Raw genomic sequence first — 19255 nt, 5'->3', positions numbered from 1 at the left:
TTAAATACATCTTGCAACCCCCTGTGGCGGTCTTGCCCCAGAGGTTGGAACCACTGATCTACTCAACATCAATATTCCTTGGATTAGTCAGATACCAAGTTGATTAAGAGACCTCAGAACAGTAGTACATAAAACCAGACCTGTCTGAATGGCTAGATAACACTTGGGTTAAGTAATTAAATGTCAATGAAAAAACAACTTTATACTTTAAGTATTGTTGAGCTAAACTATTCATGTCATTGTGTCTGTGTTACAACATCGCCAAAACTCATTGACTCGTAATTGAGCTAAAATATACCTTAAAAGTAGCTTAAGTTCAGTTGTAACCTGTAGACCCACCTACTTTTTCTTCAGAGGCTGCTCCATCTCCTCTCACACCCATCAGCAGACACTCTGAAACACATTGTTTTCAGGTAATTATTTTTTAAGGTCATGAATACAGGAAGGACGCAACACCACAGTGATCAGATAAGACCAAGCTGACTTTCAGCATTCTGCAAAAGCAGTTGCATGATACTCAGTGGTCACGAAGCGCTTTAATGTACCTGCAGTATTCTGCAGTGCTTTTTAAACATTGATGGGGCAGTATGAAAGTAAATGTCTTGCTCAAGGACATTGTTATTGTTGTTGTTCCCAGCCTCAGGTTGTCACCACTGAGGAGGATTATAGAGTGGTCAGATAGGTTAACCTGCCTCAGATAACAACCAGTTAATATCTCATGTGTGTCCTATTTTATAGAGCCTTATATCAGTGCACACCTTTGCTTTCAACACACTGAGGTAATTAAATAATGATAAATGAATTTGGACTCAATTTACAAATATTAATATTCTATTTGAATATTCCTAGCAAAGGAAGAAAATTGACACAAGAGCATAAATACAAATAATGACAAAATACTGTATATCAAAAATGACCTAATTAGTTAATTAATGTAAAATGGGATCTTACTTTAGAGAAATAGAAATAACTACACAAATCACCCCTATACCAGATTTTTGATTAAAATGAATACGTGAGTCTTGAATATGGACTAAATGTTGGCACGGTAGACAATGATCCAAAGACCTAAAAGCACAAGATGAGATCGGGTTGGTTTTACAATATGAGTCTTACTGTGGTAGTTTAGGAGCATCATTTGTATCACTGTTACCACCAGCCTCATGAAGAGACCCGTCCATAGGGCAATGAAAATACAAGTCTTAAAATGTTCCCAGTTTAATTCAGTCTAAAACACTTGGCTCTGGCAAACACGAATGCATGTTAAAAAAGATATTTGTCAGAAGTTACATTTCAAGCTAAGCTCTCAACTGAGAAGTGTAAACAATTTATGTGAGCAAGTGTGGCATTTATGTATTTAGATTCACAGCCTTGAAATGCCATTTTGAAAAAGAAGGGGTTATAATCAGACAGGCTGGAGGGTTTTTAGATGGTTCATGTATTTGAAAATATAGTTACTGCCAAATTACCCTTGACCCACTCACTCAGTGCTCAGCTGCTCTTGTTCAGACACCAGAAGAAAGTGGCATGTCACTGTGGGCGGTTGAGCTATGACTGTAACTGAGAGTGGTGCAGGGTGTTGCTGAAACAGAGCATACATGCACAGCAAGTGGCTATCTTACATTTTAAAACCACCAGTTGCATTCCTCTGGCAGGTCTGGATCCAAGCCAGTTATTACTGAGTGTGACATGAGAACTAAAGAAAATGCTATTTTTTAAGACAACAACTGGGGGGAATTTAAAGTATTTTACTTTTTTTCTTTAGCTAAGACTAGCCTTGGCTATCTAGCTTGTTTTAGCTGTTTTTACTTCTGTTTTGTAGTAAGCCTACTTTATATTCTGTTTTCACAGAAATTATACATTTCTGTGCAATTGTATTTTTTTATTTAGAGATTCTGATACTTAACTAAACAATTTTTATATGGTTTCAGAGTTTTGGGCAGTTTGCCTTATTACTAACAACTGTGAAGATTCCCTCTAAGGTCTTAGAAGAAGGTCTACCATCATCTTTGTAAATAATCACAAAGCTTACAGGTCACTTGTTTATAACACTTCACAGCATGCTGTACACACCTTATCCAATTCGTCATCACAGCAGGTGTCATTATCACATCTGTATAAGGTTGAGAACTATTGTTTACTATTTACTACAACATACAGATGTCCATTGTACTCACCGATGATGAGGACAGCCCTGGTCACAGCTGACAAATACCCACAAACCTGAAATGCACCCATCTCTCGTGGTATGGAAACTTTACTGACTACCTACGTGCTGTGAGTCTTTTCTCAGCTGTAATGATGAGCAGTTTCCTGAGCCTGTGGGTTTCAAAGCTTTGCTGATGTTAAGATTACGCATCTATCTGACTTTTCTTGAATGTCCTGTAAGCGGCTTTAATGCAAGGCCCCGTACATTTCACAATAGCCTACTCACTTTTAGCATTGACTATAAATTGGTGAGAAATTCTCATTTAAGTTTTGGACAATTATATTTTTCTGGTAAATAAATGTTCCCTGTGGTTTGGTAATTACAACAGTGGTTTGCCCAATTTTCCCTTCATGAAAGCTTGTAAACTTACTAGAACATGTGTTCCAAGAACTTCACAAACTGTTGTGGTAACTTTTAAGATGTGTGTCTGTTTTTGTTTGAATCTCTTGTACATTTATATTTTTAATCAAAGCACTACACAAATCAATTTTAGCATGCACTGCCTGCATTGAGTGGCTACATGTAACTGATGTTGTTGTTTGGGTGGAAAGATTTCTCAGAAAGATGTTGCCATGCCAAACACGATGGCCCTGATATCTATTACAGCCAGTAAATAATCATAGGTCAGGCTCTGCACTCAGACTAGACTGGATCCAAACCAGTTGGTTCAGACTTGGTGAGATATCTTGGCCACACCATGAGGTTGATTGTGAGTTTAGCAGTTGTTTTTCCATCATGTTTAATATCTTAACTTCCTTATGCGATGATGATGATGTAACTGCATTTTAATTGTGTTAATCCTCTGATTGGTCAGCTGCCTGCCGTATCAGTCCTTGAGGATATCAGTTAATGCAGTCCTGTCATCACTACCATCACACAAGGCAAATAACGGCTGGCTGTGTGATTAAGTTATGTTATGTTGGAGCTGCAGACTGCAGTCTATGCCGGCTTTAGTTTTTCAGAGAGAAAACAGAATTTTTTTCCCCAAACAGATCAAAACACATTTATCTTACATGTGTACTTGCTGAAAATTTAATCTGTGAGGATATCTTTATAAACTGGCTGTGTATGTGAATGAAAGATGGTGTAAACCTGAACATTGCACAATTAAGGAGCGACTCTGTAGTCAGGACATTGAACTGTTTGCTGTTAGCATGCAGCCATATTATCTGCCACGGATTTTTCACATGTTATTGTGATAGCAGTGTACGTGCCTCCCCCTGCGCATGCGGAGACAGCAATGGACGTCCTGCACTCAGTCACCAGCAGGCTCCAGACACGGCACCCACAGGCCCTCTTCCTGATCTCTGGAGATTTTAACCATGCTTCTCCCTTATCTGTGCTGCCCACATACACCCAGGGTATGTCACCTGCCCCACCAAAGACAATAAAACATTGGACTTGTTTTTTGCCAACATCAAGGAGGCATACACTGTCACCCCCCTCCCCCCCATAGAGAAAGCTGATCACAACATGGTTCATCTCAGCCTGTGTATATGCCTATTGTACACAGGGAGCCTGTGGTGCCACGAACATTGAAGAGCTGGACTGCAGAGAGTGAGGAGGCTCTCAAACACTGTTCTGAAACCACTATGTGGTCAGAGCTCTGTGACCCACACAGGGAGGACATCAACGTCCTTAAAGACTGCATCACGGACTATATTAACTTCTGCTACGAGAACACTGTTCCCACAAGGACGGTACGGTGCTTCTCAAACAACAAGCCGTGGATTACCCCTGACATCAAAGCTCTCCTAAAGGAGAAGAGGAGAGGCTGTACAGAAGAGGCTGAGGAGGAAGATCAGAGAGGGGAAGGCCCGCTTCAAGAGGAAGCTAAACAGACAGGAACAGAGAGACATTAGGGGGGTGTGGAGCAGCTTGAAGACCATCTCAGATTTGAAGCACCCCCCACACAGGCCGAGGGGGACCTTAAGTGGCTGAATGATTTGAACCATCACTTCAACAGGTTTGATCAATCAGCCACCCCTCCCCCCACGCAGCTGCACCTCACCTCCACACCACCGGGACAATGCACTTCCTCAGCCTTTCACACCTCCAGCTCACCTCACCTCTCACCCACCCCATCCCCAGACGGACTTCTTCAGCCCCCCTGCCCACCCCTGTCCTTCACAGCAGCACAGGTGAGACAGGCGCTAAGGAAGATCAAGGCGAGAAAAGCAGCAGGTCCAGATGGCATTAGCTCCAGGCTCCTGAAGTCCTGCGCAGACCAGCTGTGTGGCGTTATGGAGAGGATCTTCAACCTGAGCCTGAAGCTGGGAGTGGTACCACAGCTGTGGAAGACCTCCTGTGTGGTACCGGTGCCAAAAACACCGCACCCTAAAGACCCCAACAGCTACAGGCCGGTGGCTCTTACATCACACCTGATAAAGACGCTGGGGAGACTGGTACTGCAACACCTGGAGAGGACGTGACGGTGTGTCTGACCGTCTCATGTGTAGTACGGGTGCCCCCCAGGGGACTGTCCTGGCCCCCTTCCTCTTCACCCTCTACACGGCAGACTTCAGACACAACACGGACAGCTGTGTTCTGCAGAAGTTCTCTGACGACTCTGCCATTATCGGCCTCATCATTGATGATGACGACGCAGAGTACAGAGGACTGACACAGAATTTTGTGGACTTGTGTCAGCGAAATCACCTCCTGATCAACGCGGGGAAGACCAAGGAGATGGTGGTCAATTTTCCTGGACGGCTGGAGTGACAGGGCCCCTCCTAAAGACTTTCTATGACTCTGTGGTGGCGTCAGCCATCCGCTGTGGTCTGCTGGAGCAGCAGCATCACTGAGAGGGACAGAAAAAAGTTGGACATGGTGATCAAGAAATCCAGCTCTGTCCTGGGCTGTCCTCTGGACTCAGTGAGGGAGGTGGGAGACAGAAGGGTCCTGGCTAAACTGACAGCTATGCTGGACCATGAGTCACACCCCCTGCACTACAGCCCTGGAGAGCAGTTTCAGTGACAGGCTGCTCCATCCCCACTGTGTGAAGGAGAGATACCGCAGATGTTTCCTTCCAGCGGCCGTCAGACTGTACAGTGAACACTGTTGACTCTGTGCAATATATCCCATGTACCATTATTACATCTGTGCATAATTTTCATTTGTGCAATTTTACTAATTCATGTGCAATTATTGTATAATACAGTTTGCTATATCTGACTTATGTGCATTACCCTTCTACTATACTTTTATATTACCAGTATTTATTTATGCCGCAGGAGACTGTACTGTATAAGGCATAGTCTATTCTAGTCTTATTTAATGTACAGTAACTTTGTTTTTATTTACTGTAAGAACGGTACTTCTTTGTTTGACACTTGTTTATGCTACTTGTACACTTATCTATGTCTGCTCTTGTCTTTGCTGTTGCAAACTGCAATTTCCCCACTGTGGGACAAATAAAGGTTTTCTTATTTTATCTTATCTTAGATTGACTAGACTGCTCACTAATCAGGATGCACTGACATTTTTATAGAAACAAAATGTGTGTGGTGAGTTACAATGTTTCTCTGCCACTGGATCTTCGTATCTTCTACTGTATGGCTGCCTCAGCTGTCCTAGAGTTACCATACCTGAGTTTACAAGCCTGTCAGTCCCGAAAAGCAAGTTACCCCCTCTGACTATCTGTCCCAGGTCCCAGAGGGCATGAAGGAGCATGAGACAGGCTACTTGCTAGCTCCCTGTGTTTCACAGCCAAACAGAACACATGTGGGTGTCAGTCATAATGGGACAAAGACTGAATCCTGGCTCTGGCTGACTGGAGTTCATCTACTCACTGTATATTCCTGTGCATGTATTTTATAATCACCAAACTGTTAGCTATCAACATTAGCATGAGGGCTAGTCTGCTGTACATCGGTATGCTCAGTATTTTCTTAACAGCTGCCAAAATATAGCTACACAACTTCACTCTGTCGAGCTGGTGGCAAGCATGTGTGTTGGTTTGTAGACTTCGTCCTGCTCTATCCCAGATCACACATAGGCTTGCCTAAAGCTAGGCATACACTATATGATTTTAGAAATGTTGTTTAAATTCACCTCCAACTGTACGAGTACATTGTTAATGTAAAATCAAAGTTCACGATTTACAGTATAAAAAAAAGAGTGCACCCCTCACATTTTTGTAAATATTTGATTATATCTGTTCATGTGACAACACTGAAGAAATGACACTTTGCTACAATGTAAAGTAGTGAGTGTACAGCTTGTATAACAGTGTTCTGTCACCTCAAAATAACACATCACACAGCCATTAATATCAAAAGTGATTCCACCCCTAAGAGAAAATGTCCAATTAGCCATATAAGAAGATTGCCAAGACCCTGAAACTGAGCTGCAGCACGGTGGCCAAGACCATACAGCGGTTCAACACGACAGGTTCCACTCAGAACAGGCCTCGCCATGGTCGACCAAAGAAGTTGAGTGTACGTGCTCAGCGTCATATCCAGAGGTTGTCTTTGGGAAATAGACGTATGAGTGCTGCCAGCATTGCTGCAGAGTTTGAAGGGGTGGGGGGGTCAGCTTGTCAGGGCTCAGACCATACGCCGCACACTGCATCAAATTGGTCTTTATGGCTGTCGTCCTAGAAGGAAGCTTCTTCTAAAGATGATGCACAAGAAAGCCCGCAAACAGTTTGCTGAAGACAAGCAGACCACGGACATGGATTACTGGAACCATGTCCTGTGGTCTGATGAGACCAAGATAAACTCATTTGGTTTACATGGTTTCAAACGTGTGTGGCGGCAACCAGGCGATGAGTACAAAGACAAGTGTGTCTTGCCTACAGTCAAGCATGGTGGTGGGTGTGTCATGGTCTGGGGCTGCATGAGTGCTGCCGGCATATACACAAACTTGCCTTTGAAAGCTCCGAGGCAGAGCTTTCAAAGGCAAGTTTGTTTGCTACCAATACCAATGCTAGCAAGGCAGAAACATGCTGCCATGTCACTTTCATCAACCATGCCACATCACACAGGCACAGTGAGAAAAAAGGGCAGTGCGAGAACCTGATAACGACTGACCAAGTTTTCGGACTTGTCAGAAATTCATCCTTGTACAGGGGGTCCTCACTCCACAGAATCTTTGCAGAAAACAGCATGTGTTACTGCTTATAGCTAGTCAAGTAACGTGTGCAAAGTTAGCATTTGACTGTTTAACTGAAGTGTGGAAGGTGTAGTCGACAGAGAGACAGGCTGTTACCTTATGAAATACAACATGACCAAAATAGACTGGCTTAAATATGGAGTCATGTGGATGTCGGGGCCAAGGAAGGCTCAACAGAAAATGTGATTTCATGCTTTTGAAACTCTTTTTTTCTGGGTTATACTCTAATAAAACAGATGCAACAGATGATGGTAAAAACTAACTTGAGCCACACAGTATTCCTTAAACACTCCACTTTGGGAATGTACAGGGTCAACCTTCACATATGACCTCGTCCATTGACTTCAACAGACTTACAAAGAGTCAACACGTCAACAAAATGTCCTCTTGATTTCAGCTTAATCTCACAGCAACAACAGCTGCATTGCTCCTAAAACTAGACTACCCAGTCACACACGTTCATTTCCACAACACAGCCTTGTAAACAGAGCTTGAACAACAAGAATTAGCCCAACCCTGCTATAGGCATGTCAGCCAGCAGACGTCTGCCTCCAGCTGCCAGGCTCCACTTAAGGGACTCCCACACTAATTTTGAGTTGTGTGATGCAATGTGCTATATCAGAAAGCTTATTTACCTGGGTGACAGAGGCAGAATAAGTCACAAGCTAAGTATTAGCCAATGGTGTAGGCAACCAGGTAAGTAAACCATATCCCTCTGTCTCCACCAAGACTCAAATGATTGATGCCTCTTCCTCATTGACATGAAGGCCCTGTCATCTTTTCAAAGAGGTGCCTAACAGTAAAGAGAGGGTCCATGTGAGAGCCTATCAGGCCTCACTGCTTAGTTACAAAAATAACCAATGATAGTGTCCATTTCATCCTGCTGGCCTGTCTTGCCCTGCCACTCGACACCCACTGGTTATTCCAATGTGAGCGAGCTTGCTGCGGCCTGTGTTGCTGCTCAGTTTGGCCACAACGACTTGTGCATCTATTTTGGTATCTTCTGAGCTCGCTACCAGGACCCTGGCCACACCAATGCATTTGAACATGGATCCGAGGGCTTGACTCACCTTGGTGAGTTTTCTTTGGTTCTTCAACTTAAAGAGAAAACATTTCTTTACCATGAATGACAACCGCTAACTAGAATTTATTATCAGCAACTGATGCAGCACTGAATTCTTGGATGACATTGAGGATTTGTGTTTGATACCACAGTCTAGATTGGTTGCCGGTTACACTCAGCATGAAAGACCCATCAGCAAGGTAAGGGAGCAGTGTGATTATATGGATGTTTACAAAGACATTAAAAGTACTGAGGGTCAACAGAATTTAATATATTCTACTTAAAATTTAAGATTAGGGCTAAACATTGATGTCCAAAAAGACCAATAGCACAAGAGCCCCCCAGCATGTCAGCATTTTATTGCTATAATATTAATGCACATTCAGTCATTTACACTAATATTTACAGTATCTGTGAGGAAAATGATATTCCAATGGTTACACCTTTATACAGTATACAGTTTATATAGTTAACTGGGCTACCTCATTCCTTTGGTATAAATACACAAGCAGATGCTGGGAAAGTACCGTGGTTGCTAACTGATCTCTGGTTATGAGAGCTGGAAGACTGTTGGCGACCAAAGTGTCCACTAAAGCCAAACATTCTGTAAGTCAGACTCAAAATACAGTAAAGTCACTTAGCTCTAGCAATTTTACTTGGGTCGCTACTAGGTTTTATTAACACTAATAACAACAATCATAAAAATTAATTTGTCTTATTAGCTCTTGTAAACGTACCTACCTTCCTTCAAATCATCCATGATTGGGAACATGTGTAACTTTTGACAGCTGAGATTGCGTTACAGATGGCTTTATTGATGTACAGATACAATCAAACACAATATTGAGTATCTGTGTTTATAATATGTCTCAATTCTCATCTGCTTATAAGGAGAGTCATGGTTTCAGGATAGAACTGAGTTATACGCCAGTGGCTATGCTCTCAGGTCAGGACATATAAATGGGTTAATGAGCTATTCTAAGATCTCACCCAGATAGCTAAAGTAAGCTACAGTAGAGCAGCTGCTGCTGAGGCGCTCTGTGACTGATGTGATGATTTACTTTCATTTCCTGCATTCTGTGGTGTAAACCTGCTTGCGTGAATATTGTTCTAGAGCACTGCAGAAGAATTGCCCATATACCTATACATTAATCCAATTAATTCAATATATTTAAAAAAAGATACGATTGAATTTCAAAGCGATCAATGTGAAGAGTGCGTCATGACATGCACACACGTGAACAATAGAAATTTAGTTAGTTAATCTTTTCTAATAATGTTCCAATAAACGGGCTAGGAGCTGTTCTCATAGCCACCATCAATGTGCTTAGTACTCACACCTTAAGGCACCATACAGTGCTTAAAATAGCCAAGTGCATGGTATGAAGTGTTTGTCTGTTGCCTGCATAGTGACAGCATGGCTGAAGTTTGAACATGTTATGTACATAAAGGTCATCAGTGCAGCTACGGAGTTCAAAACCTTTTATAGTAATTGTAATAATCAAACCTTTTTATGAGATTGATTCACTGCAGAAACACTGAAATGATAACTGTTTACACTGTGTGAGTAAGTATGATTAGTCTAAAACCATAACTTTTAAACACTGACACGGATTTCATTGTCTTTTCTTTCAGGAAGTTTACATATCCCACCACTTACCTAATGTCAACCTGAGCTGGAAGAAAGCCAAAGGATCTGTGGGGCTGCAGCAGCTGTAGAGGAGGCAAGACAGGTGATGCACGAGACAGAAAGAAAGTTGTTGACATCATGAACTGTGTGGAAAAGCGACACATGAGCCATCGGGTGGGGAGCATGCTCCACCATCGCTTCCCCAACGGCTTCGCTGACTTGTTAATGGACGAAACTGATCGCGAGGTCAGCACTCTCACAGATCGAGCCTTCCGAAGTCTCTGCGTTGGAGATGACGCAGTTTACAATGATGAGTTCTTGTATGGATACTCACCTTTCAGCTGCCACAAACCTTTGGTGGGGGAGCCTCTTAAAAAGACTCATCATAAGGAATCTAAAAAGCAAGGGCAAAACAAAAATGACAAAAATTATGCCCAGCCGTGGAAACAGCAGCAACAGAAGAACATATCCCAGATGTCATCTTTCCTCAAGGCATTAAGTGCCACAGAGGAAAGCTGCGAGGGCATGTTAATCACAAATGGATGTATGACAGACTCTAAGGGGGAATCATGGGATAAGTCCGCACTACGCAGCATCCAAAGAGAGCTATCGGAATTCTCCTCGGATTATAACACCAATCTCACAGATGGACATTACAACAACCATCATCGACATAAGTCCAGTGATGGTTCATCAAACAAAACACGCAAAGATGTTGCCCTTCCCTCAGGGAAGTCCTCAAAGATTAAAAATGGGAAATCCACTGTCAAACTAAGGAAACTAAACATCAAAAACTTTTTCCTCCACAGTGAGTTTAGCCCTTTCCAAACATGGAGAGATTTTAACCAGTTCCCTTTTGGCCAAGAGGACACAGTTCTTACCACAGATAATATCCCTAAATGGTATGACATGTCTTTTTACAAGGAGCTGACAGAGGCACACAAAAAAGAGACTCTGCATATAGAGGAGCTGCAGTTGTGCCAGAAAGCTGCAGTGGAGCCCCCTCCTCCCACTGCTCCTAAAACTATCCCTCCCCCTCCTCCGCCGAAGGTCCTGCCAAAGCCCTCAGTTACTCCTGCTGAGAAGAGGTGCTCATCAGATGGAGGGGACGGGAGGGCTGCCCCCTGGCGGCGCAACAGGTCCAGGGCAAAAAGTGTGATTCCAGTCAATCAGCCTGGGATTCGTCCTCGGGTTACAAGTTCAAAGGCAGTGGATGAAAGTCTTTTGTTGGGCAAAAAAGAAGCCAGATCTGTGGAGGTGAAAGCAGTTGAGGAAATCAGCTCTTTGGCGTCTACTCCATTCAGCATCTGCCACCTGATGACTCCCCTCATTCCCTCTAGACAGCCGACAGAAACATCCGAAATTCTCCAGGCCGTCCTCTCGCCCTCTGCCCTTGACCTTTCACTAAGGCCACACTCTGAAGCCAAACTGACCCCTGAACCTCCAGTCAAGCGGGACAGCTACAAATCACTTGCCTCTAGCATCCTCTTCAACCTCAAAGACAACAGGAAAAGGGTGAAAAGCCGTTACAGTCCACCTAAATTCAAAACTTCAGAAGCTCCTGAGGGTGGCACCCTTTCTCCACAATCAGATTATCTGAAATATCCACAAGCTGGCTCTGAGGGCAATGAGTCTGGCTTCAACACTCCTGCCATTTTAAAAGATGGACAGACAGTTTGCAGTCCTGTTTTGGAATCTAACAGCACCCCAACAGTTGGTCTTACTAAGCATGATACTGACAGACCTCTTTCAGATGATTATTTGTTATCAAATCTACTGCAAACCAAAAGGGAGGCTACAGGTAACAGTGGTCTTGGTGAGGAGGTCTCCCCTTTTGTACACTTAAAAAAGACCAAGAGTCAAACAGCTAAAAAGCAAAACTACCCCTCTCTAAATTTGTACAAGAAAGCCAGCCCTGTTGACAGTGATATGAAATATCCTGTGAGCACCGGTGCTCCTATACACACAGACCAACCAACTGAGACAAATAAAGTTTCACCGCTCATACTAAACAAAGAACTCTCTCCAAAAGCACTGCCAACAACCACAGGGCTTTCACCAAATACTTTAAATGTCAACAAAGATCATTCACCCCGTGCACTTGAGAAAGAGGGGTCTTCATCACATGTGCCAGTAGGGAAAAGACCACCAAATGTAACAGACAAAGCAAAACGACCTACGAAAGACATAAAAGAAAAAGACTTTGGAGCACAGCCTGTTAGTTCTAAGGGAAAAGATACTAGTGGCCAACCCATAAGTACACTGAATGTGATCAGAGCAGCAAGGGAAGCAATTACAGCAGCCAAAAATAAAGCTCTATCTTCAGCTCAGTCAGATAGCATCAATAAGCCCATTTCAGACATAGAAGAACTGAAAGACAAAGAAATAGATAAGAAGATTTACAATGTTTCATCTCAAAGTAGAAATGAAACAACCAGTGCAACACCGGTTGGCAAAAAAGACAATGTTAAAAAAGAGCCCCCACCAGTTCCCAAGAGAAGCTTTGCTAAATCTGATGTTCCACACTCTCTTGACAAGCAGCAAACACATAATGTTGACAAAGTCACTAATGGTGATTCAGGGGATGTAAAACTAGAGCCACCAAAAGAAAATGAATCTGTCCAGAAACAGGGTAAACTCAAACACATATTCTCAGCCAGACAGAATAATTATATAAAATGTCAGAGATATGTAGAGACAGGCGATGAACATGGAGAGGAGTTTGAGGAAGGCGATCTGAAAGTGAACCCAAGAATGGAGGCCGATGAGGAGGTGAAGTCACTCAGAGAAATGAGAGACAGTGAGCACATAATTAATGATTTGCATGCTTTGAAAGAGCTAGAGAGAGCAAGACTTGGCGATTGTATTCCTGAGAACTCGAAGAACAAATTAGGTGTTTTGGACATAGATGAGGAGACGAGGGCTAAGAATGATTTGATCTCGAGGGAGCTAAGGAATATTAAGAAGGGAATGCTGTCTATGCGAGGGAACACATGGGCTAAGAGAGAACTATTTGCTAATAAAGAGAAGGAGAAGAGCAAGCAGGAGGCTTTCACAAAAATTGACAGTAATGTCATAGTAAACAAAGCGCTTATAAATGACAATTATGACAAAGCCAAAATGGCACTTGAAGAGATCATCTCAGAAAGGCAGATGAGAAAGAATAAATTCACAGAGGATGATGCAAATCCAATATTTGATGAGAATGCTAGTGATGAAAGTTATGTAAGGGTACAGCAACGTAAAAAAGCTATGAAAGATTCTATGACAGAGGCCAAGGAAAAACAAAATGGCGGCACTAATACACTAAAAGAGAAAGATTTAAAAGAGAGGTTAGGTGATCTGAGAGACCACAATCACTTGAGAGAGATTCTGTCGCAAACTGAACCTAGACTTAGCGAGAAATACAGATCAGGTGAAAGGACAGTGCTACCCGGCATGGACAAGATTGGCAATGAGCTAAACGTGCTCCTGAAAACTAAAGCTAAACATGTTAATGATAAACTAACTGATAAACCTAGCTATGGACCAGAAGCGGTGAATTTGAGACCTATGGTGAGACATATATCTGAAGAGAGCAGAGAAAATCTGATTAACCAAAATGAAGGCAAGACGGGAGATGCTCCTCCTGTTCCTCCTAGGAGCAAAAAGGGAGGGACTATAGGAGATGGAAGTGTTACTAAAGAGACAGATAGTTTGAAAGATGTAGTAAAGGAGGATATCTTTAACAAAGCTGGACATTTTGAAAATGGTGAGGTACACTTAAAAGAAATGAGTCGTACAGGCTCAGAAAAGCAAGAAGCATATAGTGACCTGTCCATAATAGAAGCCATGCCTGATCAAACCAGTTCTGATAAAGAGAGGTGCGATGTGGTACAAAAAGCAAATTCAAAATCCATTACTGTAACTGATACAGTAAAATGTAAGTCCATTTCACCTTTAAAATCCCCACAATCTGAAAGTACATTGTGTTTATCACCAGAGTTTAGAGGAAATGAAAATAAGGCAAATAACTTGAAAGCAGATATCAGCCCCACAAGGGAAGTCACGTTTGAAAACAGCAATTCCAGGGCACAGGAAACAAACAAGGTGAAGCGGAAGGCTCCTTTAAAACCAGACCATTTAAACACACCAGATGAAAATGTAACTGGTGAGGAAATAAATGTGGATGCGGAGGCTCTCAGTGAAATCCCCAGGCATATAATATCACCCTTACTATTGGTAAATGGTATAAGCATCAATCAGAGCCCACCTGATCAAGCCAGCCTGTCCTCAAAATCATCATACTTCTCTGTAGAGAGTGCACTGCACAGAAATACTGAGACAGAGTCAAATGTTTACCACTCTCTGGAGAACCTGATTGGAGAGGTGGAGGAGACTGATGAGGTGACATGGAATATTTCACAAAACACAAAAGAGGATTTGGACAGGACAGAAGTGGAATATTATTCTTTAAGTGATCATGAAAGTGAGCCGGAGGTTGTAAAGCGACTGGTAAAATCTCCTCAAAAAGAAACAGAAGTACCGTACAAGGACAGCAAAGAAAGAGAAAATAGCACCACAGATCAAAGCTTAACTTATGATGAACATAATCAGACACCAATGTCACCCTCTAACATGTTCTCACAAACTATGGGGATCCCTGCCCTATTTAAGGTCAAAGACAACACTTTCAGTAATAAGTTGAAGAAGACCGTACAACCTTGGTCACCAAGAGGGGGTGTGAGTGCTTCAGAGAGGGGACTGAAGGAGTTAGAAGAAGGAAAGGAGAATGCAGAGCTCCTTCCGACTAATGAACCTGCCACCAGTGGTAGCACACCAATCCAAGATGAAATCTTCAAACCTAAAGAGATTTCATCAAACAGTTCACCTACCCTGCTGCTGCTGTCTACTTCAAATCTGCCAAGTGAAAACCCAAAGAAACCACAAGTTGGAGGGTTCCTTACTGTTCCGCAGGAGGAAGACAGATTGTCTGGGTTGAGTCCGTCATCTGAAGGCATGGAGAGCTTAACAACAAGCACAGCTGACACAGCTGATGAGATGGGAATAAATGCTGGAATGCTGCTTGAGCATGAAGTGTCAAAGGTTCCCAGTGAACATTCGGGGTCCACCTGTAGTGGTAATGAAAGCCAAACAGGACTGCCCAAACCACCGGCTGTCTTACCCAAATCTGAAAAGGCTGTCCTCAAAGCCATTAAGCTGGCAAATAGGAGGATGAAGAAAGAGGAGGCCCAGAAGTCCCCCCACAAGTCGTCTCAAAGCAGCAGCAAACACAGAGTGGATAGACACAAGAGTGACAAAGCTGAGCACAGAAGCAGCAGCAGTAGAAACAGCAAGAGCAACGAGAAAAAACACAGAGAAAAGATTGAAGATGGTCATCGTCACAGTGAAAGTCACCATGGCAAAAACAGTGATGATCGGATTGAGCAACTACTCCATGAAATAAGAGGCCACAACAGTGAAAACCACCTCCAGGACAGAACAGACATGAGCCACAAGACTCGGAGACAGAGCCATGATTCAGTGGAAAGCAATAAACCGAACAATGAGGCACTACCCAGTGTTGCAACAGAAAGGCAAGGCCGCAGCAGCAACAGACATGTTCGAGATAAGCCACAGCAAAGACACTACAGTAGTGATAGGGTCATCAGTAATGTGCCAGTGTACAAAGCTCACGTCGGCGAGAGACCCACATCGGACAGGCCGATCCACCGATCACAAAGCATTGATAGGTACTTAGGAGATAAAGTGGAGCGCAGGCTCAGCGCCGATACGTTGGTCAATGAGAAACTTGATCCAAGGACACAGCGCATTGAGAAGTCCATCATGGACGAGCTCCAGCAGAGAGGCCGAGCCAGAGACAAGGCGAGCAGAGACAACCCATTGAGAAGGAGTCACAGTATTGATGCGTACAGCTCTGAAGTACCTCACCCATCAACCCTATCCCGCCAGTCAAGCCAAACCAGCCAGCTTTCTCGCCAGTCCAGTATTGAGCATGCCATTGTTACACAGTCCTTTCCCATGACCCAACGAAAGCTCCTGCAGGATCCAGACTCTGGGCAGTACTTCTTTGTAGATATGCCCATACAAGTCAAGACAAAAACTTTCTTTGATCCTGAAACAGGGAGTTATGTGCAGTTGCCAGTCCAGCCGCCAGAGGGTGCCGTTCCTCAGGCATCCCCCTTGGAGGTTTTGACCCCACCTCTGGTTGTTTACCACAGCTTTGTCCCGGTGCCTCTGTCTCCCATGGCTCAGAGTGCTTCCATCCAAGCCCCTCATATGACGCCAGAGGAGTTTGAGAAAAGAAACCTGGAAAGGTCGAGGCAAATGCACTGCAAGGAGAGACATCCATATTTAGAGCCTGTGTGTGGTCAACATGACCACATGTTAGGAGAGTTTCTAGGCACTGAGGAGCTGGACTGTCCAAGCTGATAGGCCATGCGGTTTAAAAGGAAAAATCCCCCCTCCGCTTATGCTGTTTGATATCACCAAATGGTGGTGGTCATTGCATTCCAGGGATTATTTTGTGATCAAGTGTTGGAAGTTCTTGTTTTGGTGTTTCCACCTTCACGCTACGTAGTCTACTTTTACTCTAGTTAGTGACTTCCTACATGTGGCACAGGGATTTTAAGCGAGCAGCATTTCATTGATGAATTCTCCTTGTTTGATTGTTGAATGCTGGTACAAGATGGCAACTCTAGAACAAAGCCCTTGAACTTCTTCTACTGTTTTACACCATTGTAGCTGCGATGGAGATATTTCAAAGTGATGTTTGGCCTATTATACACAGAATAAGAAAAATACACCATGAGCAACTAAATGGACCCAGAAATGCAAGGTACATCGCCAATATGCATTTAATTTTGAACAGTGTTAAAGTGTTTCCGGGTGGATTTTTCCTTCAAGGTTAAGGGTCTGATCCTTGTATTGCTTTACTTGCCGTTACTCACAAGAGACATAGAAGCTGCGCAGGCAGGTAAAATGAAGCTTCCGAAGCCTCAACCTGTTTAGTAAAGAGAATTGAGTTTGACTTGGGTGTAAACTTTATTACTTTGTGAATGAATGAATGTGGGTTAATGGATAAATATGTGAAATTTCTGAGAAAGATAAGTGACATGGACGATCCATGTCCATAATGTATTTAAGTGTACACAGAGAGGATAAGCTTGAATGTAAATGTGGACTATTTATTGTAAATGCTGAGAGTTTGTGATATACATCTACAGTGATATCCGGGGCTTCACTACTTTTCAGGTATTGTGGCGTTTTGATTTATTACCTTTTGTTGCCTTGAGATTCTTTTTCACCAGACAGTTTGCAGTCACTTAAGTTATCATTACAGAAACAAACGGAATTCATTCAAAAAGTTTTTGGTTTGTATGTTACTGATTTCCGCTGAACATGTCCACACAACTAAATTTTAAAAACATTTTGCATGCTAAAGTTGAAATTGCAGTTACACATGTTGAGCGTGGTTGATACAACACACATTTCATTAATACTGTATTAAAGCTTGAACTGGCATTAGTGCAATTAATGTTTTTAATATGCAGAGGACATGAAGGAGAAATAATTCTGCAAGTTTGTTGCATTGGACTTTTTCCTGACTAGAATAAAGCAGGGCTGTATTGTGTCTGTGATCCATTCCAATAAAAAACAACTGTTGTTACAGACTTTTATTGTACTAGTGTTTTTCATTTCACTGCACTGCCATTTAGCATCTGAGGCATATGTCTAAACTAATTATATTCTAAAGTAAACTAAACCTGTTTTTAAAAAATGTTTAAAACTGTTATGATTGGTGATTCAATTATCATTCAACTACAGATAACAGTGACTTTCATTGTATAATGCTCTCAGCAAGCAATGAAACTCCACATGTTCACAATGTTATTACAACAGGGTAATTAACTCCTGGTTACAAATCAGTTTATGTGTGAACAATTATTCTACAAAGATGTTTTTAATTTGGAACTGGCTCAAACCGGATCTCAAGCTGGGTCCATTTTGCATAGTTTGAGTCAGTTCTTCTGATATCTGATCCAGTAGAGCTCTATTTCGCCATCTGTTGGTTAGTTACTGTAGTGACAGGAGAGAACAAGTTCAGTAAAAGTAAACAGGCTGTGTGTTGCTTTTATTTACTATTCGGCACAAATATAAAAATAAGAACTTGAAGACAAAATGCAGAATCCGTGTTAATTGAAACTTTCAATTTCCTTACTAAAATGTTACTAAAATGAATTAGATAGGTTCCCAAGGGCCTGATTCTAATTCAGCATCTAGCTACTTATCCTACCAACATTTATTACTGTTTCTAACCTATGCTGTGAAATTTTTACTATGACTATTTACATTTCAATTCATTTCATGTCTTTTTAATTTTGTCTTTCAGCACCTTTTGACTTTGAAAAAACACATTCAGAATTGAATGTGGGACTGAATCACCCAATCCATATCCCTGTTTGGGAGGTCTAAACAACAGTCTGAACATGATGCTCAGATGTAATCACATACAAGTACTGACATCCTAGTTAGTTCAAAAAGTAGTCAGAAGACGTGACAGAAGTGCGTCACCAAATCAAGGTCCAGGGTCCTTTGGAAGACCTCAAGCTGGGTCCATGAGGCCCCCAGTAAAATAAGTTATAGTTCAACTTCAGTTTGAACTTAAGTAACTCCCACTACCACCCAGCAGTAACTAGTGCATTACAAATCAAGAACAAAGACTAATCTCAACTAAGGATTATTAAAACAGTATGTTTTCAACTCTCCTTTTCAGTTCTATTGTAAATCTATTAGGCCATCCTTTCATAAAAGGTTTTGGAATCCCAGGACCACTGATTAATAGGTGAGGAATAGTTTTATTTCTCAAATAATACAATATTTAAACATATGCACAAAATACAGTGTTTTAATGAACTCAAGCTAACCATCATCTCCCATCCATTATTGTCCCAGTGAGTGAAGGAGATGCGCAGCCAGTCAGTGACAACCACAGCTTAATGCCCCATGTCGTCATACTGCTTCAAAACCACGTTCTCCTCATCATCAAATAATAATAACTAATGGACTGGAGTCGGTCGGGGACACAGCAGGGCGCTCCCACTCATCACTAGAGAGCTTGAGCATGCATGCATGATGGAGCGCACCGTGGCGTGGTTGGTCGCTCTCAGGTTTCCCCCCAGGGGAACGGACAGGAGCCTTTGCAGTGGTATGCATTGTATCCCCGGGGTGAGATAAT

General features: G+C 42.5%; 1 protein-coding gene across 1 annotated transcript; it reads left to right on the top strand.

The window, feature by feature from the left end:
• Positions 1 to 8221: 8221 nt before the first annotated feature.
• Positions 8222 to 17669, top strand: LOC119915609 (cardiac-enriched FHL2-interacting protein-like). Its single transcript, XM_038735220.1, has 3 exons — positions 8222 to 8398; positions 8540 to 8587; positions 10023 to 17669. The coding sequence occupies exon 3, from the start codon at positions 10156 to 10158 to the stop codon at positions 16447 to 16449; it is 6294 nt and encodes a 2097-aa protein (XP_038591148.1). The 5' UTR covers positions 8222 to 8398; positions 8540 to 8587; positions 10023 to 10155; the 3' UTR covers positions 16450 to 17669.
• Positions 17670 to 19255: the final 1586 nt, after the last annotated feature.

The sequence above is a fragment of the Micropterus salmoides genome, unplaced genomic scaffold (genome assembly GCF_014851395.1).
Source record: "Micropterus salmoides isolate LMB-PRFRI ecotype aquatic unplaced genomic scaffold, ASM1485139v1 Ms_hic_scaffold_21, whole genome shotgun sequence".
Taxonomy (NCBI): Eukaryota; Metazoa; Chordata; class Actinopteri; order Centrarchiformes; family Centrarchidae; genus Micropterus; species Micropterus salmoides.
This window is presented reverse-complemented; position numbering and strand designations above follow the sequence as displayed.